At 44.3% G+C, this 27,128-nt stretch overlaps 1 protein-coding gene across 2 annotated transcripts in view; it reads right to left on the bottom strand.

Moving 5' to 3' along the window:
• The window catches only part of RNASEH2B (ribonuclease H2 subunit B), a 94,504-nt gene extending 67,971 nt beyond the window's left edge, over positions 1-26,533 (bottom strand). For both annotated transcript variants that reach the window (XM_075563485.1, XM_075563486.1), the window contains exons 1-4: positions 26,169-26,533; positions 10,702-10,773; positions 2,462-2,569; positions 1,600-1,676 (exon numbers count right to left, since the gene is read on the bottom strand). In XM_075563485.1, coding sequence (XP_075419600.1) covers positions 1,600-1,676; positions 2,462-2,569; positions 10,702-10,773; positions 26,169-26,232 — 321 coding nt within the window. In that variant the 5' untranslated portion in view covers positions 26,233-26,533. The remainder of the gene's footprint in view (positions 1-1,599; positions 1,677-2,461; positions 2,570-10,701; positions 10,774-26,168) is intronic.
• Positions 26,534-27,128: the final 595 nt, after the last annotated feature.

The raw sequence follows: 27,128 nt of genomic DNA, 5'->3' as shown, positions 1-27,128 counted from the left end.
TAAAGAATTAGTTGATATTCCACCATTTCAGGAGGTGGCACATGAGCAAAATCCAATGGTGCTTAAGGAAGAAGTTCAAGCTGCACTGAAAGCACTCGTCAAACACAAGGTTCTAGGAATTAATGGAATACCAATTGAAATGTTCAGTAGGCTGCGGAAGCACGGGCAACACTTAGTCATATATGCCAATGCATTTGGCTAACTGAATGGAAGAGACCGCATCCATATTTGTACACATTCCATAAAAAGGTGACTCAAAAGCATGCTCAGATTATAGAACAATATCATTGATAGCACATGCAAGCAAATTTTGCTGAAGGTCATCCAACAGAGGTTGCAGCAGTACACTGACAGGGGGCTGCCGGAGGTTCAGCTAAATACAGAAGACATGGAACCAGGGATATCACTGCTGATGTCAGGTGGATTGTGGTGGAAAACAGGTACTATCAGAAAGATGTTTACTTGTGCTTTATTGCCTACGCTAAGGTGTTCGACTGCGTGGATCATAGCAAACTATGGATAACCTCAAAAAGAATGGGAATTCCAGAACACTTCATTGTGCTCATCCAAAAGTTGTATATGGATCAAGAGGCAGTTGTGAGACCAGAACACAAGATTAATGCAGGGCTTAAAATCAGGAAAGGTGGTGTGGTAGGATTGTACACGCTCACCACACCACGTGTGGACGCTGCAAATAGCCTTCTACAAATTGGGTGATCACAATATTAGCTGATACTGTTCCCTTCTTCGGATTTGGATTATATTATTTACAATCCTAGAATCACAAAGGCTGGTGAGCTTCTTACATGTGGACACATATATTTGCGTATAGTTAAGTGATGGTTAGGTTTATTGAGCCAACGAGGCCGAGAGAAATGTGGGCAAAGTTTGATCAGGTCAGAGCTTGGTTGGAGGGCGACCAAGACGAATGAAGATGGCCAGCATTCCATCTCTCTCCTGCTCTCTGGTGATTGGGCCAGTGTTCTCTGTCTCAACCTGTGAGCTACACTACCTGTGGGCCAAGCCAACATGGGGATCTTGTTGCTAGAGCTTGAGGCTCCTTCGAGACCTGATTCACAGGCCTGTGGTAATTTAAAAAAGAGAAGAAAACATTTTTATTATATTTCAAATGTAATGAGTGCTTAAGGACGTCAGTTCCCTAAGGCACAAAAGCTCCAATGAGGTCACACAGTTGACAAATAAGCTACTCAGCTGCTATAGTTAAGTGACTCATAGAAATTCCATGCATGCCAAACTAGAAACAGGATCCACAGTGTTTCTAATTGTTAGTGTTTGGAGACGTGGAAGCCAGGCCTTTCACCACTGGGTCAACTTGAACTTCCAACCTTTCAGTTAGCAACTGCAAGCATGGACCACCTGCACCACACAGGAAGTATTAAATTTAATCAGGGTTGCCAGTTCTGTGAGTCGTTACTCTTGTCGGTATCAGCACACAGAGCACATTCAGCCCAACCCCCCAACAGCCAAATTAAATCTGATGTGCGGGGAATCTACATTTGAATAATTACAAGGAGAGACAGAGCTAAATAAAGACCCATCTATTTTGTTTCTTCATTTTTTTAAAAAAGAGGAACTCACCTCTTTATCAGCTTTTATAAGATAGTGGAGAACCAGAAATAAAGGATCCACTGGTGTGGCAAAATGTAGATGGCCTTCTACAGATTAAAGAGAGAACAATAAGGAGATTACATTTCAACAATTTAGTAATTTCATCTTAATCTCAATAGAAAACACATTCACTGAAAATGCATTTGAAATTCCTAATTAAGACATTTTGGGAAACAGGCTCATGATGTCTCCTATACAATTCTTAAAGTCACAATAAACCATGAGCTTCAAATCCTCATGTTGCAATCTACTCGATGGCAGTGTTTTTATTTGTTTGTTTGCCTTTGGGGGAGCGAGGGGTAGAGGGGTAGGGATGGGGGTTTAAGGTGCTAAGGGCCATGGACCAAACCCAAACCCAGGTGGACAGAACTGTGTGAAAAATGGATGTGATGTGATGGTTAGGGATCATGTTAACCAGACATACCTGGTTAAGGGTAGGGGTGGGGTCCATCTATCAATTGAATTGCAGCCCGATAAACATTCCCTGGTGTCATAAGTCTTCTTGTATAAGAGTTGTAGACACTAAAAGGCACTCTCTCGGGCCCTACACCTTTCTGCCTTCTGGGATTTTGCCTGCCTCCAGGGGTGGCCAATGTGAGTCTGTTGGTGCCCTGTCAAGTTTCCACTGAGTTTGGAGCCACTTGATTTATGAACTTGAGTTGGACTAGGCTAGGATGCTTATAAACTTGTTATGGCCTTGGTTCTTGAGATAAAGCTCTTTCTTGCACAAATATCTGTGTCTCTGGATTTGTTTCTCTAGACAATCTTGTCTAACACAGAGGAGATGGAGCATGAAGTTAGTTAATGGAAATACATTTACCATGTCACTTACCTGACTGAACTGACTGGTTTATGAACCAAGAATGGCATTTCTCCTTGAAGACTTTTATTTCAAACAGCTTCTGTAGATCTAGATCAAACAAGTACATGGCTCCTTCCCCTGTTAAGACAAATCTGTTTTTTATTAAAATTTTCACATTAAAGAAAAAAAAATTAAGAGATTATATAAGAATTCTGAGAAATGTACCTATTAAACGAATAAATATGCAGGTATATTCTATACAACTGATTCCAAGGATAGCTTACAGTTATTAAATAGATGTGCCGATTTTCCAGCTATATAAACCCCACTCAAACCAATAATAAAAACAGAACAGTGGGTGAAAGGAGATGTCGGACAGGGCAAGATATGACAAAATAATAATTCATAAATTATCAAGGGTTCATGAGGGAGGGGGGAGTGGGAAGGGAGGGGGAAAAAAGAAGACCTGATGCCAGGGGTTTAGGTGGAGAACAAATGTTTTGAGAATGATGAGGGCAATGAATGTACAAATGCGCTTTACACAACTGATGTACGTATGGATTGTGATAAGAGTTGTATGAGCCCTAATAAAATGCTTAAGAAAAAACGAAACATGGAGATGACTTCTCTCTCATTGACTCTCCGTCGCGGTGGGATGGAGACCCATTCCTGTACCACTGAAACCCAGTGGGGCAGCCTGTGGCTTCCCTGGCATCGAGGCCCAGCAAGGATGCGAGCTCACAGACCGGTTCCATAGGGGAACACCAAGGATGCGAGCTCGCAGACCGGTTCCATAGGGGAAGAGCAAGGTCGCGACAATATTCTTCCTGCTGTCAAAGAAGGTGAAGTAGACTTCATCTGGGTGGATCCCTAGCCCCGCCTGGTTTCTTAAACAATAAGGGGTGGTGGTGTTGGGGGAGTGTGTGGGTGGGGAGTGGGCTGTGAACATCTGAGTGTTCCAACCCTCAAATTCATGAAAATTTTCTTTTAAAATGCCATCACCTCTGGAGCCAATGTTCCTAAGCTTGAATTCATCTCTACCACACGCTGGCCATGTGTCATGGAAGAGTTACATAACCGTTTGTGCCACTGGTTCCACCTCTATAAAATGGGACATTACTGAACCCACCACTAGTTAGCGGTCAGTTTGTTGTACTCTGATGGCTTGCATGCTGCTGCGTTGTTAGAAGCGATGCCCACTGGTATTTCAAATACCAGCAGGGTCACCACGGAGGATGTTTCAGTGGATCTTCCAGACTAAAACAGACTAGCTAGAAGCCCATAGTAGTCTGTGTCTTAAAATATTGGCCAGTGAAAATCCTATGAATAGCAATACAATATTGCCTGACATAGTACCAGAAGATGAGCCCCTAAGGTTAGAAGGCACCCAAAATTGATGATGTACTTGGAGTAAAACTTTGGGAGGTTCATTCTTTGATGTGGCATGACTGAAATGAAAAGAAACACCTATAAACATCAATTAGCAACCAGAGCATAAATTGTATAAATATGAATCTAAGAAAATGAGAAGTTATAGAAAATGAAATGGAACATGTAAAAGGAAAATATCTTAGGCATTAGTGAGCTGAAATGACTTGGTATTGGCCAATCTAAGTTAGACTATCATATGGTCTACTATAGCGGAAATGGTAAATTGAAGAGTAATGGGGTCCCATTTGTGGGAGCCGATAGCCATTAAGACCCTGGCCTCAGACACGTAGCAGAAACTTGGCCGCTTTCTAACAGCAAGGCTTTGTTTCCTGCCCAACTTCGCCCCCACATTCCAAACTACGTGCTCAGTAGTATGGGCAGTTCCGATAACTGACCTTGTTGCCATTAGTCAAAGTACTGAGCACCCATTGAACTGCAGATATACCACATTAGGAACATAGTGATAAGTTCACCCTTACGTCACCATGATGTCTTTGAGTACTGTTGCACACCCTTTGTACCTTATTGGGAACATGTGGCTGATTGGTTGTTGTACAGTGTGCTTCATTGGATTATGTGCCTCCCACTTCCTTCTTGTTGTGAATATATACCCAGAGTTTTGGCAAAATAAACGGGCTTGATCAGCACTTGTCTTGCCCCATGTCTCTCTTTCTTTTTCCCATCCAGGTTCATTGCCCCTCCGGGTCACTGCGTGAGGGTCTCGCTGGATGAGACCCTAACACCCATTCATAATAAAAATGGAAATTTCAAGATCTATCCTGAAGTATGATGCTGTCAATGAGAAAATAATATAAATTCCCATGAAAGAGTAGTTAACACAATTATTATTCAACTTTACAACAGATGCAAAAGATGAAGAAACAGATTTTTTACCAGCTTCTGCAATCTGAAGTTAACTGAGGATACAATCAAGGCACACTGATAATTATTGATCACTGGAATGTGAAAATTAGAACCAAAGAAGGATCCGTAGTTGAAATATACAGCCTTGTTGATAGAAACTACGCTAGAGATCACAGGACAAGATTTTGTAAGACCAATGACCTCCAGGGAAGATCTCTTCTGACATCATGTCTAAAGTCTGTGAGACCAAGTCTTGCCACCCTTGCCTCTAGAGGGCATTCTGACCATGGTCCTTCCAAGGGAGTTTGTCACTTTGGCAGCCCCTGGTGCTCTTCAGGACACCATGGTTCAAACTCAGCCCTGGGAGCAGTTATCAGTGGTCTGTGGGCCACTGGGTTCTATTGGGCTAACTGGCTTTTTCCAGTTATGAAGGAGACATTTAGCAGAACCTGGAAAACCAACTGTGGGGAAATTAGGGAAAAGGGAGAAAGATGGGTATGTGGGGAAGGTGGGGTGGGGGAAGAATAGAGAGACTAAAATATTGGCAATAGTAACAATGGTAAGGTACCATCTGGACACTCTGAAAGGTTTGTAAAATATAATGGGAAAATGTGCTTTAAGAGGGTTAGGCATACTCACTAGGAGAGGGAAAAGGTAGAAAGAGGTAAGTAACGAGGCAGGAAAAAATTGTAAGCAAATTCAAAATCAAACCCCAAAGTAAAGTATTTGTATGTATATATATTTAGCAGAGGCAGAGTTAATGTGGAATTCAAAAATTTTTTAAAAGGGGGATAAGGAGGAAAAAGTGAGAAGGAAGATTAAAGAAGCAGCAGGAGAGATTTATATGTGTAGAGCACATAAGGAGTAAAAAATAAGCAAGGGCTTGGCTTGGCTTGGGTACAGATATGGAGTTCTGTTGCTATGGTAGTGTGAACTTGAGTGTGGTCTGTGCTCTTAAAGGCCAGTGAGAAAAACCTGGCTTCAAAGACGGGGAGCACCTGGCTCAGTGAGGGCCTGCCTGTGGGGTATGTGTAGCCACAAGGTGGTGGGGGCGCAAAGAAAGGGTTTTAGGGTCAAAGAGTAACATAGATTAAAATAAATAAAAGGATATAAAACTTGAAGAGGTAAATTTAACAAATCCAGTTTGGATGGGGGCTCCTGCTTCATTGATAGGATTGCAGGTGTCTTCATCCGCCACTGGGCAGGGTGGGATGGGAGGGGGAGCACGTTGGGAGGAATGAGGAAGTGAAGGGGGGAAATTTATTGATGGCAAAAATCATTGCTTGGGTAGTGAACATGTCTGCACCACGGTGCTCCCTGGTGAGTTCTGCTATTATGCAGGGCTCCCAGCGGCCAGCCAGGAGAGGGGTTTGGGCGGATGAATTGAAAAGACACCTGGTGTATTAATCTGGGTCCTTTTGAGAAACAAATCCACAGAAACGCATGTATAAGACAGAGTTTTATATAGAAAGTGCACATCAGGAAAACATCCCTACCCAGTGCTGCCCGAGCCCACAAGTCCAACATTAACCCACATGTCAAACACCAATCCACAAAGTCCTCCTCCATCTCACAAAACACACACTATGCTGCTGACTGTAGGAGGAAAGCCGAGTCATTGAATGTATAAGCATCTCAGCGTTGGCAGGGGTCTCCACACGGCTGCTCCAGCACCAGGGCTGCATCGGGGTAGGTCCATGCAGCTTCTCCTTGGGGATGTCTTACAGGAAGTGAGTCTTGCCAGCTGAAGCAAGGAATTGGCTAAGGCAGCTGCACCCTAGTCCGACCATCAGAAAGCAAGAGACCCAAGAACTAGAAAGCTGAGGCTCACCAAGCCATTTATCCCTCTGCCCTTCAATCAACCCTACCTGTGCTTATCGGCCAGGCTGGCACAATCTACTAACTACCTCACCTGGGAAAGATCTGGTCCATGCAGGGGGAGTGCTCTGAGGTAGGTCAGACCACTGTCAATGGTGAAGGTGAGTCAGAAAGAGACAAAATTGGCTGAAATTTCTTATTCTTGATTCGAAGAAAGAAAAAGGTGGTATACTTAGTTTTTATGTTCTTTCTCTAGATTCCAGGGACCTGGGGATTCCCTCCGGTTGAAACTTTTCTGGTATTTGCTGAGATCTTCCCAAGCTTGTTATCCGGTGGCCATCCCACCTTTTCTTTTAAATTACTCTCCTCTGGGTATGAGCCAGAAAGATGGGTCACAGGAAGATGAAGTTCAAGCGCTCCTGTGTTAATTTTCCCTCCCGTCTTCCAGGGCCAGCTTGCTCCCCTGGTATGCCAGGGACGTGTTGCCTGAGTCCAGTCCCAAGAGAAGTTCTAGCCAGTCCGGTACTGTGTCACAGACTTTAGACATGTCACCAGGAGGGACCCATCCCTGAGGACATATTTAAAAAAAGAAGACAATCCTCCACGGGATGGATTGGCATGGTAGTTGCAAAAATGAGCTCAAAAATAGTATTTATGAAGCTGGTGCAGGACAAGGCGCTGTTCTGTACTATTATACATAAAGCTCCTGTGAGTCAGAACTGATTCAATGTACCTGACCAAAAGAAACCAAACTAAACTACATCCCACAGGGAAGATTTGAAAGACAGAACATACAGCAACGTTTCAGGCAGCTTTTATTTTTCCACGGCAGCAAGTAAAAACATGTTGTCTATGGACGTTAAGGCAAAACAAGAATTTTAGAACAGGGCTAACTTTAAAAAAAAAAATCTGGAATTTTGTTAAATGTTTAAAAAAGCTTTCCCGCTAAATAAAACTTCTTGTTAAGAACTACGAGAATCTTCAGCAAGTTCATGGAATATGCATACGAAGAAAGAAATATACATGGATGTCAAATTTCTTAACACCAGAATAAACCGTATGAACCTAATCTAACATGTCTGAACAGGATCTAGTTTGAGACACTAGAAAGAATAAGACATCGGTTTGAAAAGCGCCCCGGTCAGCGCAACATGAATTAATGAAACAAACTGACGCAGAAATGAGCATCCAATTTATGATGAAGCTTGGCTGGAGGAATAACCAAATTAGTAATGCTTTAAGAAAAGCATTTACGGAGACAATAGCACAAAGACAATGCACATCAATCTGTAAAGAAAAAAATTAAATATGGTTGTGCCCTCATTGAAAAAGACAGGCAATTCGTGGCAGAAATAATAGCCCACCTCAGAGACGCTTTAACTGGCTCAGCTGACAACATTCTGAGTGAGAGAGACAAGTCGAGCAAACTTTTTGCTCAGCAAGTGGCAAAATTGTTGCACCCGGATCAACTGCAGACAGGACCAGACCTTTCCTTGGAAAATTTAAACTAGTAGGGTTAAGATCCTGATTCAATTCTTGGAAGAACTGTAGCAAAAGATGAAAGAAACATGGCTTTTTCAAAAGGATCCCAAAGACACAATGGCTCCCAAGACGTGGACGTGATCCAGTCAGAGCAGAAGCACAGGGATCAAGGGCAAGCTCATGGCTACAGTTTTGGAAATGCTGAAGGCATGTTGCTTGTTGATTTCTGGAGGACGAAACGGTAACACCTGCTGATTATGAGAGTGTTTTGAGAAGTGAGCCAAAGCTCTAGCAGAAAAATACTGAAGAAAACTTCCCCAGTCTTTCTCCATCAGGACAAAGTTCCTCTCAGTCGGCTCATCAATCGAGGGCAATTTTGTAAGTTTTCAATGGAAACTCATTAGGCATTCCAACTTAGTCCTAGTTTAGTTTTTTCTGACTTCTTTCTGCTTCCTAATCTTAAAAAATCCTTAAAGGCACCCATTTCTCTTCAGTGAACAAAGGCAAAACACAGTGTTAACATGGTTAAATTCCCACGGCCCTTAGTTCTCTAAGCATAGCTGGTCTAACCATAAAGATATCTTGGCCTTCTTAGTGCTTATATATTGAGAAATACATTTTACATTTTTTATTTTTAACTTTTAGTCTCATTTTCCACACACACTCTTTGAAGATCCCACAGATTTCTCACCTTGATTTACTATTATACAAGGGTCAAGGTGTCCAAAGAGCCAACATGGACATTCATTTTCATTTTAGGAAAAGAACACTAGAGGTGTCCAGCTGTTGTTCCTTCTCTTGCTCTTTATGTGTCTCCAACAGCGAGCGTCTCTTCCCACTGCTTTTCATGTGCTTTCACTAGTCAGCATCACACTTAGGAGGAAAATGCTGACTCAGTAAATCATCAAGGATCGACCAAGCACACAAAAATAAATATTATCAATTTGCTATGTAATTATATTTTGTCTGAACAAAAAGGGAAGGAGACTTGGTGGCAGATTGGTTACTAGTGGCTGCGATCCCACAAGGTCAGCAGTTCAAAACTACCGGCCTCCTCGGGAAAAAGACAGGGCTTTCCACTCGAAGAGTGACAGTGTTGGAACCTCACCGGCTAGTTCTGCTCTGTCCTATAGGGTCACTAAGAGTCAGCATCAACTTAATGGCAATGGAACAAAAAACTAAAAGACAAAACAGAAGATATACTGCATAGAAAATTGAACAAAATTATTTATAATAAAACAAACATCCCTAAATAGAAAGTTAATGTTTAGAAAGAGATGATGGCAACATATGTATAAATATGCTTGATACAATTGATGCATAGATTGTTATAAGAGCTGTAAGAGCCCCCAATAAAAAGATCTTAAAAACAAAACAAAAATCCCTTTTATATAAAATATCATAGGGGAAAAAAACCACACGAGGAAAAAAATACTTACTAGTCCTAATGAAAACGTGAAGAGCAAGCCAAAAATGAAACAACTCAAAATTTTGATAAGTCAAGTAAAAACCTTCTAAAAAGAAACCATGGGTTGTTTATTTCATTACAAGGGAGTAAGTCAACAAGGATCACTGCTAGGGTCCTAGTTCATTCCAAACACAGGTTCATTCGACACAAGGGCAGAGGCGTTCCTCAGTAGCACACTTATCTTAGTTTTGGAGGACACCTTAACAAAAGAGCTCAGCCAAACTGTTGCTTCCAAGAGGAGTGACAGCCCCTGACATTCAAGGTCATAGGGTCAGCTCAGAGCGTCATGGCGATGGTTTGGTAGTATTTCAAAGAGGTAATTTTGATATATTTCTTGAAGGACACAGGACAATCATGGGGGCTCATTGTGAAGAAGTTTCAAGAAAGTTAAAGGAGAACCACAATGCACCTGCTCATTTTCCCAGGGTAACAAGGACGGTCCTACGACAATTTAATTATGAAACTGTCCCATCCACCCTCCTGCCTGATTTTGCCCCTGTAGGCTTCTTTTTTATTTCCTGAACTCAAAGAACATTTAAAAGGTACAAAATTTAAATTTTGGAAGATGCCAAAATGCTGTTTTGAATTAGTGTAAATCAAATGCACAGAATTCGTGGTTAAGAAAATTAAAACATTGACTTGAGAAGTGCATAGATGGAGGATATGTTGAGAAACAACAGCTTCATAGTTTGAAATTTTGGTTTAATACAGGATTCTATGATTTCATAGCAACATTTTCTAACTTAGTCCCATACAACATTAAAGACAAATGAAAGGTAATCTTAGATAACTACTCAGAAAAAAAGTTGGTTTAAGAAAATCTGTTTTAAGACAGAAATCAAATTTGTTATTCTTTTGCTGTGCCAGCATTTCATATGAACAGTTCTGATTATAAGTAAAATCATAAGAAGAAACTAAAAAGTGATTAGGTTGAGTGAAATTAGCTGGAAAACGGAAAAAGCCTTCAGCTTGTTTGTGTCACCTTATGAGGCCGTTTTCACTTTAAATTCTACTTAAAAGTTAAATTCTAAAAGAATGGAGATCCAATGTCAAATAAGTACAAATGCCCTTATAACCACAACATTTAAAATGCACTCACGTTTCATTATTGGCGTAATAATGAGAGAAAGAGGAGGCCAAAGATGGGCAGGCCAGAGGGAAGGAGGCTCAGGGTGAGCAAAGGACAGGAAAGGACAAAGAAATTTACCTGAACACGGATTAACCAGCTTCACAAACATAAGGCCACTTTTCATCTTCTCTGAAGTATCTTTCAAATATTCTGAAAAGAAATAGTGAATGTTAAAAATTAAAAGAAATTTGTTTGGGCCATCATCTTATTTATATCACCCTCTTCCTACTTATGTGATTTTTCTCTCTAAAGCTTAACTCAGTTTTTAACACTTACAAGCGGGTGATCTTGAGCAAATCGTCAGCTTTTCTTTAACTCACAGTGAGACTTTGGGTAGTTGTATGTGAGTGAGTTCTTTGAGAAGGGAGCTCTTGCGTCAGAGGGTCTGGTTATAAACTTGTTTCAACCACTAGATGACTTTGTTACTTTAGTTCGTTCCTTAATCTCCTTTCTCAGTTGCCAGATTTATTAAATAATGATAACAATACAGTTGCCTTTTAAAAAATTGCTTTAACTATTTTGTTGCAAGCTCCTAACACAATCAGAAAAATAAAAAACATACGATAAATCAGAACTATTACTAATAGCTTGATTGTTTTTATCACTATTAGTACTGCCACTACATAGAACATTTTTAAACAATTAAAATAAATGTTTATTCATTATTTATAATGTATACACAAGAGGAATTGAACATTGAGAAAACATCCCAGCCCAGTCCAGATCAAGTCCATAAGTCCATATAGTCCATATGTCTGATATCAATCTATAAAGTTCTCTGCTGGCTCACAAAACACTTGCAATAATGATGAATGTAGGACGATTAGGCCAGTGGGTAGAAAGTCTTTGGATCCAGTGGTGGTGTGAGCATCTCTGTGCTGGCAGGGGTCTCCATGTGGCTTCTCCACGTCCAGAGTTCTGTCTGCATCAAGGTAGGTCCATGTGGCTTCTCCTCAGGGATGGCTCACAGGGAGTCAGTCTTGTCAGTAGAGAATCTCCAATGGCGTGAAATGAGAGAGAAAAATTTGTCTCCCACCGCCAAGGAGGAAAATATAGGAGTTCCCAGAATCCTCAGGAGAAGTCCATGCCCACACAGAGGCCTCATTGGCTATCTCCGGATTGACAGACTAGACTCCACCCCTTCACTCTTAATCCTCTCAAGTCCCAAATTGACATCCACAAACAATAACTAATATTTATCAGCAATTTACTAGACATTAGGCATTATTATATATAAATCCTCCACATAGGACTATATAATATAACTAACCTTCATAATATCTGTATGAAATAGAGGCTGATTTAATTCCCAAGATGTTGGGGGTTTTTTTTTGGATGGGGGTTGGAGGTAGGGGTCAAGATGAGAAACTTAACCAAAGTTAAAAAAAATTTTTTTTTAAAGAAGTTTAAAATCACAGGGCTAATCAGCTATAACACCAGGATTTAAATATAAGTATTATCTCAGAGCCAACTTTCCACTCCCCCAAAAAAACATTTTACTGGGTGCTAATACAGATACCATCATCCCATAGTTCGATCATATCAAGCAGTAGTGTACAATTGCTACCACAAGCAATGTCAAAACATTCTCTTCCTTCTTGACCTCCTTGATATCGGCTCCCCTTCCCCCCACTGAGCCCCCCCAGGAATCCTAGTACTAGTTGTCCCTGAGTTCATCAATCCTGGGTTTCATATACGACAAACAGGAAAACATATCACAAAAGTGACAAGCTACATCAGAGAAAACTCAAATATGAAAACAAAAAACTCCAGAAAGTATTGAAAGCCAGGTCAGACCTAATGTGTATCCGAGGGGGAATCAAGTGACAAGGTTTTAACTGTTCCGAGTCAGGTTTACCATTTTAACCTCTCATAGTCATCTCTCCAATACCCAAGAGCTAACTTTTAAAACATCAACCCTGCACAGAGCTCTTAATCTGCAGTTCCATCCTCCTGAACCCAGAAAAGACAGAGCAGCTTTGAAACGCAATGACAAGCTTGATTTGATTGTTCTACGACACAAACATCCAAACTCATCTGTCCCCGGCCTATCCTGTCCTCCTCAGTCACAGGAACAGAAGGGCCATCTGCTCAGCCGTCTTGACCCAAGTCTAACACTACCAGAGATGCAGCAGAAGAGGGGGAGAACTGGAAATGTATAATACAGTCGCTAACATTATAAGGCAAGGGACAGAAAAAGTATGAAAACCTGCACTCATAAAAGAAATGGGAGGAATTTGTTTGGATTAGTACAATAAATATCTACTAGTAAAAACAGACCAGCCAAGCTAGACAATGGCAAGGAAACAAGTGAATCTTCCTATTGAAAGACAAAAATATACCCAGAATGTTTCTGAGTGGTATGGTGCGATGGTTAAAGTTGTGTGTCAGTTTGGCTGTACCACAGTGTTTCAGTTCCGATGCAGTCAGTTCCCCTGATGAATTCTGACAAAATGTCATTACTTTCTATGATAGATCTACTATGAGCATCTAGATTCTTTTTTTTATCAACTTTGTTAATATTACTATGTGAGTTTCTGTCTTCATCCAAATTAAGAGGGACACTCTCAGCTGCTGGCTCTCCATTAAATGAATCTGACCATCCTTTCCTAAAGCCTGTGCACAAGCATGAGGATGAACCCCCCCCAAAACCCGAATTTTTTCCCCAAAGCTACATGTTGAAATTTTTTAGTTAAACAGAAGGATTTCTTCCAACTTGTCTCCCCCAAATATATGCCAAACCTAGCTGCTGCGAATGACTATACACTTGGAGGTAATCAGGAGTAGGTCAGAGGTTATTCTTCCTAAGGGCTATCAGCCATCCAGAGCAAGCAGTCACCACTGTTTATCCCACAACAATTAGGACCCACTCCCTTCTGATAAAGATAGGAGTTGTCTGTTTCCTTTAAGGAGACACCAGAGAGGTCAAGCCCACCGAAGGGTGACCAAGGTTAGGCCTCCATCATGAATCTAGGGTCCACCCATCTTGTCACATGTATAGCCCTAGACCCTCCCGTTCCTATGGGCACACCCCTTCCTGTTACGCCTATGCCCATTGTATATCCCCTTCCTATAATATATATGCCTATGGTACTGCCCCTTCCTGTGATCACGCCCCGCTAACTAGATATAAACCTTGGTTAGCAATTAACGGGGTGCACCTGCCAGGTGTTCAAGCCTCCTTCCAGGTTCCTGCCCTACCTTGCCTTGGCCCTCGCTGTGCACAGACCTGGCTGGTAAGATCATGACCATGCAGGAGGTGAGCATGCTACCATGAAATGTGTCTGACTCAATTGTTTGACTCTCTCTTCAATCTCTCATGCTCTCAATGACTTTAATGTAATATTTATATATCTCAACTGTACAATTGTGCTTACTGAACTCATGATTAGTGGTGGGGGGCTGGCACCCCCCTCCAACCACAATTTTTTTTTTATGAAACAACTTTATCACCTTCAAAGTACTCTCCATTATAAGGAATACATTTGTCAAATCTGCAATTCCACTCTTGGAAACATTTTTCAAACTCATCTGTTGACAGCATCTCCCTCCTTTTTTCTCCCCACCTCTTCTAAGTCGTCGAATCGCTGTCCTTTCGTGTCCCTCTGCATTTGTGGAAACAAAAAGAAGTCTTGCAGAGCAAGGTCAGGTGAGTAAGGTGCATGGGCAAGAGGGCATGCTGGTTTTTGCCAAAAACTGGCACACGGAGATGGCTGTGTGAGCAGATGCATTGTTGTGGTAGCGAAACCAGTCCCTGTTTGCCACAAATCAGCTTTTTTGTCACATACTGTTGCACTATCTTTTCAGAACCTCTAAATAGAAAGTAGATTAACAGTCTGACCTGGTGGAACCAACTCTAAATACATGTACTACAAGTCGACATATTCAGGAAGGTGATGGGCCTCCAGAACAAGGTTTGTCATCAGTCGACATTTCACCATTTTTGGAAATGGGAAAACCATTGACATGCTGTGAGTGTTTCCCGTAGCGCTGTTCTTGGAAGCTGTGCTCAACATCAGAGGGGTTTCTACAGCATTTTCCCCAAGCAGGAACCAAAATTCTCCAGCCGCACGCAGGTCTCTATCAGCCATCACAAAAAAATGAGGTTCAAGTGAAACTGCTTTTACGAAAAAAATCACTGACCAGAGAGAACTTTCCCAGGTGACGCCAGTTGATGGGTTAATTTTTTTTAATGAACAGTGCTTATTTTCCTTCGGTGATTTCCGCCCCCCTAACCTAGTAGCCCTGGTGCAAAGTGGTTACATGTTGGCTGCGATCTGAACTCACCACCCGCTCTGCGGGAGAAAGATGGGGCTTTTTGCCTCTGTGGTCGGGTATTGTCTCTGAGAGGCATAGGGACAGTCCTGCCCTGTCCTGCAGTGTCGGCCTGGACGCGATGGCCGTGAGCTTAGTTTTTCAGCTTATCCTCAAGGACAAGTATGCAGGAACAATCAGTTCTTACTTACACGTATCTTAGATCCTTTAGTATCTCAGGCTATGAAAACTGTCTGATTACACCAACAGGCCGCACATGTAGAGTCCGCCCACTTCACAATGGGCTCCACAGTCAGGGAGCTGACCCGGTGGCCATCTGAGAGAGGCCAGGCAAGTTCTTACCCCAAAATAGTTTAAGACAAAGCCAGACTTTATACGCATATTACACATGCGCCATTGTGGAAAGCTCAGAGACGTCTGCATTGCTGACTGCCCACACCAAGTGAAGTCCCTTCCCAGAAAGAGAGCATGATTAGTCGGGGCTGTCTATCATTAGTACGAACACCGGCTACTGCTCGCCACGTTCGGCTTTATGTCTTGAGAACTACCTCTGCTGAAAGCAAGTTTTCAGCATGCAAGGGTCCGTCAAAACACACACACACACACACACGTGTCCATCTAAACATATACACACACAGAGGCGTCCATCTAAATACACACACAGACATCCATCTAAATACACATACACACAACCGTCCATCTAACCACACACACACAGGTATCCATCTAAATACACACACACACAGGCGTCTATCTGAACACACACACATACACACAGGCGTCCACGTAAATACACACTCACAGATGTCCATCTAAATACACACACACAGGCGTCCATCTAAACACACACACACAGAGCTTTCACAAGGAACAAAACTATCTGCTTAAGTTTGTCTTCTGAGCTTAATTAACCACGTGCCCTTAGGGAAAGAGGGAAAACGCTTTCTTTTTATTAACACCACTAAAAACAGAACTACAGAGAAGATTTTCCTTTGCCATACTTTAAACTACTATTTTTCCAGCCCCAAATGAGAAAATTTTCCTTTTGGGTTCATAAAAAGGTATACTCACAAGTCTATAAACAGAAATAACAACATTAATATAAATTTTCTCCAAGAGTAAATAAGAAAATTAAATTTTCCTTTTACGATTGAGTTCTTTTGCAGACCTTTTAGTAGAAAATAGTTCTCGAGCACGCACCCACCTCTACTTTTGCACTCCATTTGGAGAAACAAATCTGATAGTAGTATTATTGTAATTATCATGTCTCACATAAATACACACAGTTGCACTGGAAATACACAGCCCTAGGGTAGATTGGCCTAAGATTCTTACCTCTCCCAAAAGGAGCTCACCCTCTGCCCACCCCACGCCCACCCCCACCCAAAGTAGCATTACTTAGGTTGTTGCTGGTGGCTGTGGAGTTCATTCTGGCTCATGGCGACTCCATGCGTGCAGAGTGGGACTCTCCATATGGTTTTCAACGCTGTGACCTTCAGCAACACCGCGCCCCCACCCCCAGAGTATCTGGGAGATAAACCTTGACAGGAGCAGACAGCCCTATCTTTCTCCCATGGAGCAGGTGCAGGTCTGAGCTGCTGACCCAGCACTTTAACAGCCCAAGGCTCCTGCCCCCACTGCCTTCTAGTCATTGCTGACTCCTGTCGACCTCCTGTGGGTTTCCAAGATCGTAGAAAGCCCACCCTTTTTCCCTCTGAGCTGCCAGTGGTTTCAAACTGGCGACCAAGACCGATGCACAACCACTATGCCGCCAGGGCTTAAGATTCCTTTAAGTGGGTTCAACTGCCAATCTTTAGCTCGTAATACGCCACTTTCAACCCCAGCTCCTCGTTGCAGACGTCCCAGTGGGGAATGCAGAGGTTCCCAATGGGGTCAAGCCAGTAGCTTCAAACACGTTGGGGACAATTCTTGGGTCAGCCGAACCAATGCAGTATGAAACTTGGGGGTGTAGTCCGGCTCCCCAGCTGATTTGAATGTCCTCAAGTTTGAGGGCCCTGTTCCAGAACAGCAGTCACAGGAGCTCTGGTGGGATACTAGGTTACCCACTGGGCTGCTAACCACAAGGTTGGCAGTTCAAAAACCACCGGCTGCTCCGTGGAAAATGAGACTTTCTACTCCTGTAAAGAGTTATCATCTCAGAAACCCACAAGGGCAGTTGTATTCTGTCCTACAGGATCACTGCGAGTTGGATGGCAATGTTTTTGGGTTTTGGTTCATGAAAAGCAGCGATCAAAGCACGCTTGTGGGTTTAACTTCGGAGCCTGTAGGTGGCACTAGAAGCCAGCCTGTTACTGAGACTCAAGTTTTAAAGGTCACAGATCTTGCTTGGCTGACAGCATAGTTCTCTTGATCGGTTTCTAAGGGGTGCATATCCTCCCCCAAAGTGCCAAAAGTCACAGTACCTGTCAGCTTTTAACAAGACTGTTCTCATAACCCACCAGCACGATTTCCAGAGACACAGTAAATTGCTACATCTTTTAAGAGTTTTAATGCTTAATACAATGAAGATATAAACACACTTTTAAGAATTCAGGACCAGGGGTGTGAGTGGCGATACAGGAGGGCAGAGGGAGGGTGGGTTGGAAAGAGAGAACCGATTACAAGGATCTACATGTGACCTCCTCCCTTGGGGACGGACAACAGAAAAGGAGGTGAAGGGAGACATCAGACAGGGCAAGATATGACAAAATCATAATTTATAAATTATCAAGGGCTCATGAGGGAGGGGGGAAGAAGGAGTGGCGGGGGGAGCAGGGAGGGAGGGGAAAAATGAGTAGCTGATGCCAGGAGCTTAAGTGGAGAGCAAATGTTTTGAGAATGATGAGGGCATTGAATGCACAAATGTGCTTTACACAAGTGATGTATGTATGGACTGTGATAAGAGTTTTATGGGTCCCTAAAAAAATAATATCAATAAAGAATAAAATGGAACAAAATTCAAAACTCAAATGTCCTCAGCTGATTTTATATGTCTGAATGCTAGCAATGCACTTGATTTTGAAAAATGGATCAAGTCTGACGTCTAAAATTCAATCTAATTACAGCGAGGCAAAGAAACAAAAGGACTCCCGTCATGTAAAGCAAGTATAAAGGTAGGTCCTTCACTAGATTGAAGACCAAATCCTGAATGTTACAATAACCACTGTACCATACAAACAGCTCCAGTAAGAATTTGGCGGGACTGGAAATCTTACACATTGCTCATGAAAATGTAAACTGGAAAACGGAGGTACAATGGCTACGCTGTAAAAATTCCTGCCCAGAACTGGAGGAAAGCATGCTAAGCGAGGTAAGTCAGGCACAAAAGGACAAGTACAACATGAGCCCGCTGAGGTAAGAATTAAAAATTTTTTTAAAAAGCAAAAGTGGCATAGGGGAAAAAGCTACTGTATGCAAACATTCTAGGGGTGAAGACTGTGTAGTATGGAAGAGACCAGACCAAAACCAGGGATGTACATAGTAGACAATGGTGGAGGGGGGGGGGAAGGAAAACAAAAGGATGAATATAAGGAAGAAAAGGGGAGCGGGGGCATGGGGCACTAATCCACCCAAGGGGAGGGTATTGTTTATATCTCCACAGGGAAAGTGGGACCAGACTTCAACCCAGTGCCGCAAGGTGTGAATGCAATATCCCGGCATGGAGTAGGGAACCAGTGGAGAGGTCTGGGAGGCTGGCCCCAGCACCATAAATTAAGTGGATTCCTGCCCCTCCCCCGAAAAGAATTTGTTCCAAAGGACGACATTGACTCTGCAGCTCCGGGAAGTGAACATATCTGATCAGAGCACACGGGAGCAGATGAAGGGGCAGGAGGAGAGAGTGGAGCACAGCCTGGCCCACGAGGCCGTGAGGATGATGTTATTGAGTAGAGCAGCCAGTCCAGAGAGAACAACATGGCTGGCCCCACTATGAGAAATGATGCCACTCAGTGACTAAGGGCGATACAGGGGACAACACCGGAGACACAGTGTGGGAATTGCACCTGACCTGATCCCACCACACCGAGGCATATCACTGGGGAAGTGCAGCGGAACAGCAGGGGAATGGAGTGGCAAGGTCCCCAGGGAATGCTGAAAGTGGACTTTGGGGCCAGGGCGTGGTGCCCCAACAGACTGGACTGGAAATGCTCCTAAGGGCCAGCAAACGATCCTTGAACGAACTACAAGCTTTTCTCTTGTGAATTGTTTTGTTCTGTTCTTTGTCAGTGGTTTGTTTTTGGTGTTTTGTTGTCTGGTTGTATACTGTTGCTTTGTTTTCCTCTGTCTTGTTTTCATGCATGTTGGTGTCTCCACAGGTCTGTCTGAATAGGACAGGCTGGATGAACTATCTGGAGGAAAAACAACGGGGCCGACAGTTCAGGGGGGACTTGGGGTTGGGGGGGTAGGGAGGGTAAGGAAGTGGTGTTAACAAACCCAGGGACAAGGGAAAAACATGGGACCCAAAATGGTAGAGAGGGGAGAGTGGCAGGCCTGGTGGGGAATGATCAAGGGTAAGGTTGCTTAGAGAAGAGGTATACTCTAGCCCAGGTGGCGACGAAGCATGGTAGTAGGGCAGGAGGAAAGTCAAGGGAGATGGAGGAAAGAGCTAGGAGTCAAAGGGCATTTATGGAGGTCTAGACAAAGACATGTACATGCAAATATATATAGGAGGATGGGGAAATAGAGCTATGTGTCTATATTTATAGCTTAAGTATTAAGGTGGCGGAAGGACCTTGGGCCTCTACTCAAACACTCCCTCAATGCATGAATACTTTCTTTTAATAAATTGGTACTCTATGATGCTCACTCTCCCGACACAACTGCTGGAGCCAAAGGGGGTGAACAAGTAAATGTGGTGAAGAAAGCTGATGGTGCCCGGCTATCAAAAGAGATAGTGACTGGGGTCTTAAAGGCTTGAAGATAAACAAGCGGCCATCTAGCTCAGAAGCAACAAAGTCCACATGGAAGAACACACCAGCCTGTGTGATCACGTGGTCCCAAAGGATCAGTTATCAGGCATCAAAGAACAAAAAATCATATCATTGACTGCACACCTCCATGATAGGGTCGCTGAAGACAAATGGGTGCATAAGCAAATGTGGTGAAGAAAGCTGATGGTGCCCGGCTATCAAAAGAGATAGTGTCTGGGGTCTTAAAGGCTTGAAGGTGAACAAGCGGCCATCTAGCTCAGAAGCAAAAAAGCCCACATGGAAGAAGCACACTGGCCAGTGCGATCACGAGGTGCCAAGGGACCAGGTATAAGGCATCATACAAAAAAAAAAGATATGTGTGTGTATGTATGTGTATATGTGTATATATGTATGTATATATATATACCATATTAAATGAAGGGGGAAGTGCAGAGTGGAGAACCAAGGCCCAAGTGTCGGCCAATGGAGATCCCCTCACAGAGGGGTTTAGGAGAGGAGATGGGTCGGTCAGGGTGCGATGTAGTACCGATGAAGAACACAGCTTTCCCCCAGATCCTGGATGCTTCCTCCCCCCAGCTACCATGATCCGAATTCTACCTTGCAGGGCTGGATAGGGCAGAAGCTGTACACTGGTACATATGAGGGCTGGAGACACAGGGAATCCAGGGTGGATGATACCTTCAGGACCAAGGGTGTGAGGGACGATGCTGCGAGAGTGGAGGGTGAGTGGGTTGGAAAGGGGGAACTGATTACAAGGATCCACATGTGACCTCTTCCCTGGGAGAGGGACAGCAGAGAAGGCGGGGAGGGGAGACTCCGGATAGGGCAAGATATGACAAAATAACGATGTATAAATTACCAAGGGCACATGAGGGAGGGGGGAGAGGGGAGGGAGGGGAAAAAAAAGAGGACCTGATGCAAAGGGCTTAAGTGGAGAGCAAATGCTTTGAGAATGATTGGGGCAGGGAATGTATGGATGTGCTTTATACAATTGATGTATATATATGTATGGATTGTGATAAGAGTTGTATGAGTCCCTAATAAAATGTAAAAAAAAAAAATTCCTGCCCAAGAAACTCTTTGAGGCAGCCCTGCTCTAATATGTGGGGTCACTGAATTGGAATTGACTGGACAGCACAAAGCAACAAGAAATTACACCTAAGCGTAAATACCTCAACGTGCTATCTTCATTAGGACATACTGCTGTAATAAAAGTAGCACACACGGGAGCTTCAGACACCTCTGCTCTGTCTAGGATGATTGAAAAGACAACTTCAGAGGGCCAGCTCTCAGGAAGGCTTGCTCTGTCAGCCCTGGGTCAGGTCCTTATCTCCTGACAGTGTCTGTGAGCAAGGCGTTCCTTGGAGATCTCCCGGTGTCTCTACATGAAGTTCTCAGTACAGGGACCAAGGATCCAAAGGCTACACTCTGCTCCTGCTCCTGGTCGGACTGAGATCCCTCCTCGGCTGGCTCCTTTCTTTTATCTCAAGATAAAAGGTGATAGAAGTTACACCCCAGGGAAACGCCCTGGACATCTGTTCAGGATTGTGACTTCACTAAGAATGCTTTGCTTTGATGGTGGGGCAGGAGGAAAGTCAAGGGAAACAGAGGAAAAAGTTGGGAGGCAAAGGGCATTTATAGAGGTCTAGATAAAGACATGTATATATGCAAATATATTTATATATGAGGAAGGGGAAATAGATCTATGCAAGTATATTTATAGGTTTAATATTAGGTAGAAGAAGGACATTGGGCCTCCACTCAAGTTCTCCCTCAATGCAAGAATACTTTCTTCTATTAAATTGGCATTCTATGATGCTCACCTTCCCAACAGAATCGCTGAAGACAAAGCAAGTGAATAAGCAAATGTGGTGAAGAAAGCGGATGTTGCCTGGCTATCAAAAGATATTGCGTCTGGGGTCTTAAAGGCTTGAAGATAAACAAGCGGCCATCTAGCTCAGAAGCAACAAAGCCTACATGGAAGAAGCACACCAGCCTGTGTGATCATGAGGTTCCAAAGGGATCAGTTATCAGGCATCAAAGAACAAAAAATTATATCATTGTGTGCTCAATTCCATGATACGATCACTGAAGACAAATGGGTGCATAAGCAAATGCGGTGAAGAAAGCTGATGTACCGGCTATCAAAAGCTATCAAAAGATATAGCGTCTGCGGTCTTAAAGGCTTGAAGGTAAACAAGTGGCCATCTAGCTCAGAAGCAACAAAGCCCACATAGAAGAAGAAGCACATCAGCCTGTGTGATCACGAGGTGTTGACGGGATCAGGTATCAGGCATCAGAACAAAAAATCTTAACATGGTGAATGACGGGGGTAGTGCAGAGTGGAGACCCAAAGCCCATTTGTAGGCCACTGGACATCCCCTTAGAGAGGGGTCATGGGGAGGAGACAAGCCAGACAGGGTGCAATGTAGCAACGATGAAAAATATAACTTTCCTCTAATTCCTAAATGTTGCCCCCTCCCTCCACTATCACGATCCCAATTCTGTGCGAGTCTGGCTAGACCAGAGGATGTACACTGGTACAGATAGGAACCAGAAACACAGGGAATCCAGGGCGGATGATATCTTCAGGACCAGTGGTGAGAGTGGCGATACTGGGAGGGTAGAGGCAGGGTGGGTTGAAAAGGAGGAACCGATTACAAGGATCTACATGTGACCTCCTCCCTGGGGTACGGACAACAGAAAAGTGGGTGAAGAGTGATGTTGGACAGGGCAAGATATGACAAAATAATAATTTATAAATTATCAAGGGTTCATGAGGGAGCAGTGGGGTTGGGAGGGGGGAAATGAGGAGCTGATAACAAGGGCTCAAGTAGAAAGCAAATGTTTTGAGAATGACGAGGCGAGGGAAACAAATGTACAAAAGTGCTTAACACAATGGATGGATTGTGATAAGAGTTGTACAAGCCTCCAATAAAATGATTAAAGAAAAAAAATGTTTGCTAAAATCTAAGAATACAGTGAATATCTAATCCAGAATAAACCGATCTTTAATGCTGAAATTGTTTACGCTGTTCTACCTATGAAGCTTTGTTTTGAGATCTTACTTATTTATTTTCAGACGATTTTATTAGGAACTAGGACAGATACGTCATCCCATATATGGGATCCCATATATGTGACTGCTTCAGTCACATCAGGCAGTACTATACAATTGCTACCACAATCAGTTTCCAAATATTTGTTTCCTCCTTGAACTCCTTGATACCAGCTCCCCTTTACAAACTCCCCTCCCACACTGGACCCCCATGAACCCTTAGTCTACTTTTTGATTCTATGGGTTCATCAATCCTGGGTTTCATATACTGAAAAACAGAAGCAAAACCACACTAAATGTCTCAATCAACTCAGGCAAAGGAAACATAAATAACTAAATCAGGACCAAGGAATTCTAGAAGAAAATATATTGAAGGGCCCTTAGATAGCGTATATCTATTTATTTCATGAACACAAAAGGGGAAGACACTGTGAATTATGTCAGTAGGCTCAAATTTAGTTTGTCTTTTTTTACAAATCACTTGGCTGAGTGATATTTCCTCAACGGTTGAGTTTAGAATGTCACGTTATTAACTGATGGTGAAGAATGGCATGCTAGTTATAAATTATAATAGCAAAGTTGCTTTTCTCAGTGGTTTCGATGCTGTTGTACAATTTCACTTTAATGTTGCAAAACAATGCACCTGATGCTTACCTTTACCTTTAATGACACGAACAAGCAATAAAACAGCTTCCTAATTCCAAAAATAATTAATAAGTGTGTTATGCTCCACCCTAAGCTCATTACAGTTCACAACATATCACAGCAACATTGGGAATGAGGACATCATTAGATAACTGCCAAATGACATCATTATAAAACTGTCAAACCACTGAGAGTCATGGCCCAGACAAACTGACACATTTTTAAGGCATACAATTTAATCCATGACACTTGGCAATTCCACTTCTGGGCATAAACCCCAGAGAAATAAATGCCTATTAAAAGTCTTCTTTTTAAAATGATCTTTGAAGTGTAGTTACAAACTGCAAACAACCCCAGTGTCCATCAAAAGACGACATGAAGGTAGTGGATATCCATCAATGATTTTAAAACCACTGCTAAACAAAACAACACTGCCACCCACATTAATGAATATCATAGGCGCTAAATGAAAGAAGGCAGTACAGTGATAGAAACAGGCAGAGCTAATCTATGGCAAGGGAGGCCCGCGTACAGGTATAACTACAGATTATCCACAGAAGGCGCATGAAAGAGAGTTGGAAAACTTCTCTATGTCCACCTGGGATGCTTACAGGGCTGTCTGTGTACGTTGATTTGCACTTTAGATTTGTGCATTTTACAGGTTAGGGTGGAGCATAACACCCTATTCTTGGAGCCCTGCTGGCACAGTGGGTTACGCACGGGGTTGCTAACTGCAAAAATGAGGCTCTCTCCTCCCATAAAAGGTACAGCCATGGAAACCGGCAGGGGCAGTTCTACCTTGTCCGATAGGGTTGCTATGAGATTGGAATCTATTCAGCTCAATGAAAGCTGATGTTATATATTTTTTTTCTAAAGGAAAGGGACTAAAATGTACATACACTAAATTCTGGACAGACTGTCAGGTGACTGATTTTCAATATTCCCCACACAAATCTAGATTACTGGGCAACTACATCCTCACCAGTAAACATTTACTAAAAAAAAGTCCTTGCATCTGCTGAGTTCAATCTCAAAATTAAATACGCAGGGACTTCAAAAAGTTCTTGGGAAAATTCCATTTTCTTTCATTCCATTGTTCCATGAATTTTGGGGGAGAGAAAGCCCCTTCTGACTATGTTATGCCACCAAATGAGCTAGCCAATTAACCAAAATAACTCTTTAAAAAATAATTTTATTGGGGGTTCATTCAACTCTAACCACAATGCACCCATCTATCTATCCATTGTGTCAAGCACATTTGTACATTTGTTGCCATCATCATTCTCAAAACATTTTCTTTCTACTTGAGCCCTTGGTATCAGCTCCTCTATAAAACAAATCTTATGATGTTTGCACATCCTAGGTTCTCAAAATCTTTTATTCGACAATTAATGCATTGTTACTTCTCCTTTGGTGGCCGGCAGTCTATTTTTCTAAGTCCACACATCCTGATGGCTGGTCATCGGATGCAGAGGGCCTGCTTCTAGCCTCACTTGGTCTTCGCAGGTCTGAATCGCTTGGAACTCTCCCGATCCTACAACCAAGATCCTTTGCTCACCCTGAGTTCCTCAGGCCTCACTACCCTAGTGGTGTAGTGGGGTTACAAGTTGCTGCCCTTTGGAAGCATCAATGGCTGGGCTCTAGGCGAGAGAAAGATGAGGTTTTCTACCCCTGTACAGATGCAGTCTCGGGAACCCACAGGGCAGTTCTACTCTGTCCTATAGTGTTGTTAAGAGTGGAAATCGATGCAAAGGCAGTACTGAGACGGGGCATGGGAGTGAGAGGCAGAGCGGTGTAGGCAGACAGGGCTGGAGGGCCCTCACAAAGCCACACAGGAAGCACTGAAAGCGACAGGATGCGTGTAGGGGGAATTTCAACAGCCTAGGATAATTTTAAATCTTAAATCAGTAGTCACTGGACCCTGGGTTAATTTCAAAGTCAGCAACCCTTAAGTCTCCTTGCTGACACGGTTGCTTGCTTACTTCCTTGCCCATGTTTATGCAAAGACCCTATCTGGACAGAGTGACCAGGCCACTGATAGGACCTGAGAGGTGTGACCAGACTCCGGTTTGGTTCGTTCATACCTTGGAGAAACAAGCAACTGTGTGAGTCCCCACCCTCTGTGTCTGCTGCTTTTCTTTCGTCCTAAATAAACTTTTGCTTAGTTTGCCGCGTGTGGTCTGTGATTCCATTCTTCGGTTCCGAGACCAGGGACCCGGGTTACATCAGCACAGGTGCAACGTTTTTCAACAGTGCCACTGCCGCGGGCTGGCCCAGGGCAGGAGAGGTGCTGGAGCCACGCAAGTTCCCTGGGCAACACCGGGCCTACAGGATTCGCTGCCTGCTGATCCACTACCTAATTTGGGGGAGGAGGGGAGGGGGCACCAAGATATACCCAGATCCAAAACGCCCGGACCCTGCGGGGCGCCCGGCCCCTCGACCTCGTCCCCCGGCCCCACCCCACGGACTGGGGCTGTCCCCGCTCGCCCCCGGGGCCCACGTGGATCCGAGCTGAGCAGACTCCCGGTCCGGGTCCACTCCGGGGCTCGGATCGCGGCACCCGGAAACGAGCAGAAGCCCGTGCCAGGAAGCAGCCCTGCCCCCGGGCTCTGCACGCGCGCGCGCGGCCGCGTGGGTACCTGGCAGCAGGAACACGTGCTGGCGGGCGCGCGGCCCGGCGGCCCGGGCGGCGGAGGCGGTCATGCTGCCCGCGGGCTCCCGGCACTCTGCAGCGCGAGCTCGGCCCTCGGGCTCCGGGCGGCGGGAAAGGGCGCGGGCGGGGGCTGTTCCGGCGGCGCGCGCGCCAAGGGCCGGGGAGCGGCGGGGGCGGCCCGAGCCCCGATTTCGCTCCGTCCTCGGGGCCAGCCAGCCGCGGGTCTGCGCGACGTCCCCGCTGAACGTTTTAAGTGCAGCCGCCGGGCCGCGGCAACCCTGGGCCCGGGCGCCGCCCGCCGGGCCCGGGCAGCCGCCGCGGGCTCCCCTCCGCGCCGCGGCCGATGGTAGCGGCGGGCGGAGCGGCGGGCGGAGCCGCGGGGCCCGGGCGGCCGGGGGGCGCGCGGGGACCGCGACCGCAGCTCCACCCGCGGGGCCCTCGGACCGGCCGGGTTCGGACAGGGGCCAGCACTTCTGCAGCCGGGAGCGACACAGGCAGGCGTGACGACTAGTGTCTCAGTCCATGTACCTTGGTCTGCTGTCGCCCCCCGCATTGGCCTGAATGCTAGAATCTCCTGTGCATGGTGACTCCCAAAACATGAAAAGCAACCCCCAAACCCATCGTCAATCAGTCTATTCCGACTCCCGATGACTATATATCGGATGGTATAGGACTAGTCTTTTTCTTATTGTTAAACGAGTCTTGAATTTGCTGAGACTAAATCTTTACAGGACTATAGACAGCCTCCTGTGGCTACTGCTCAGGTTGCTGGTTAGCAACCCAAAGTTTAAGTCTCATTGCCTTTGAGTCAATGCTAGCTCACCGTGACCGTGACCGCCTGTGGGCTTGAGACTGTAACTGTTTATAGGAACACAAAGCCTCGTTTTTTCTTCTAAAGAGCTGCTGGTGGCTTTGAACTACTGACCATGCAGATCGCAGTCCAATG

Source organism: Tenrec ecaudatus, chromosome 11 (genome assembly GCF_050624435.1).
Source record: "Tenrec ecaudatus isolate mTenEca1 chromosome 11, mTenEca1.hap1, whole genome shotgun sequence".
Classification (NCBI taxonomy): Eukaryota; Metazoa; Chordata; class Mammalia; order Afrosoricida; family Tenrecidae; genus Tenrec; species Tenrec ecaudatus.
The sequence above is the reverse complement of the archived record's forward strand: the minus strand, read 5'-3'. Positions and strand labels throughout refer to the sequence as shown.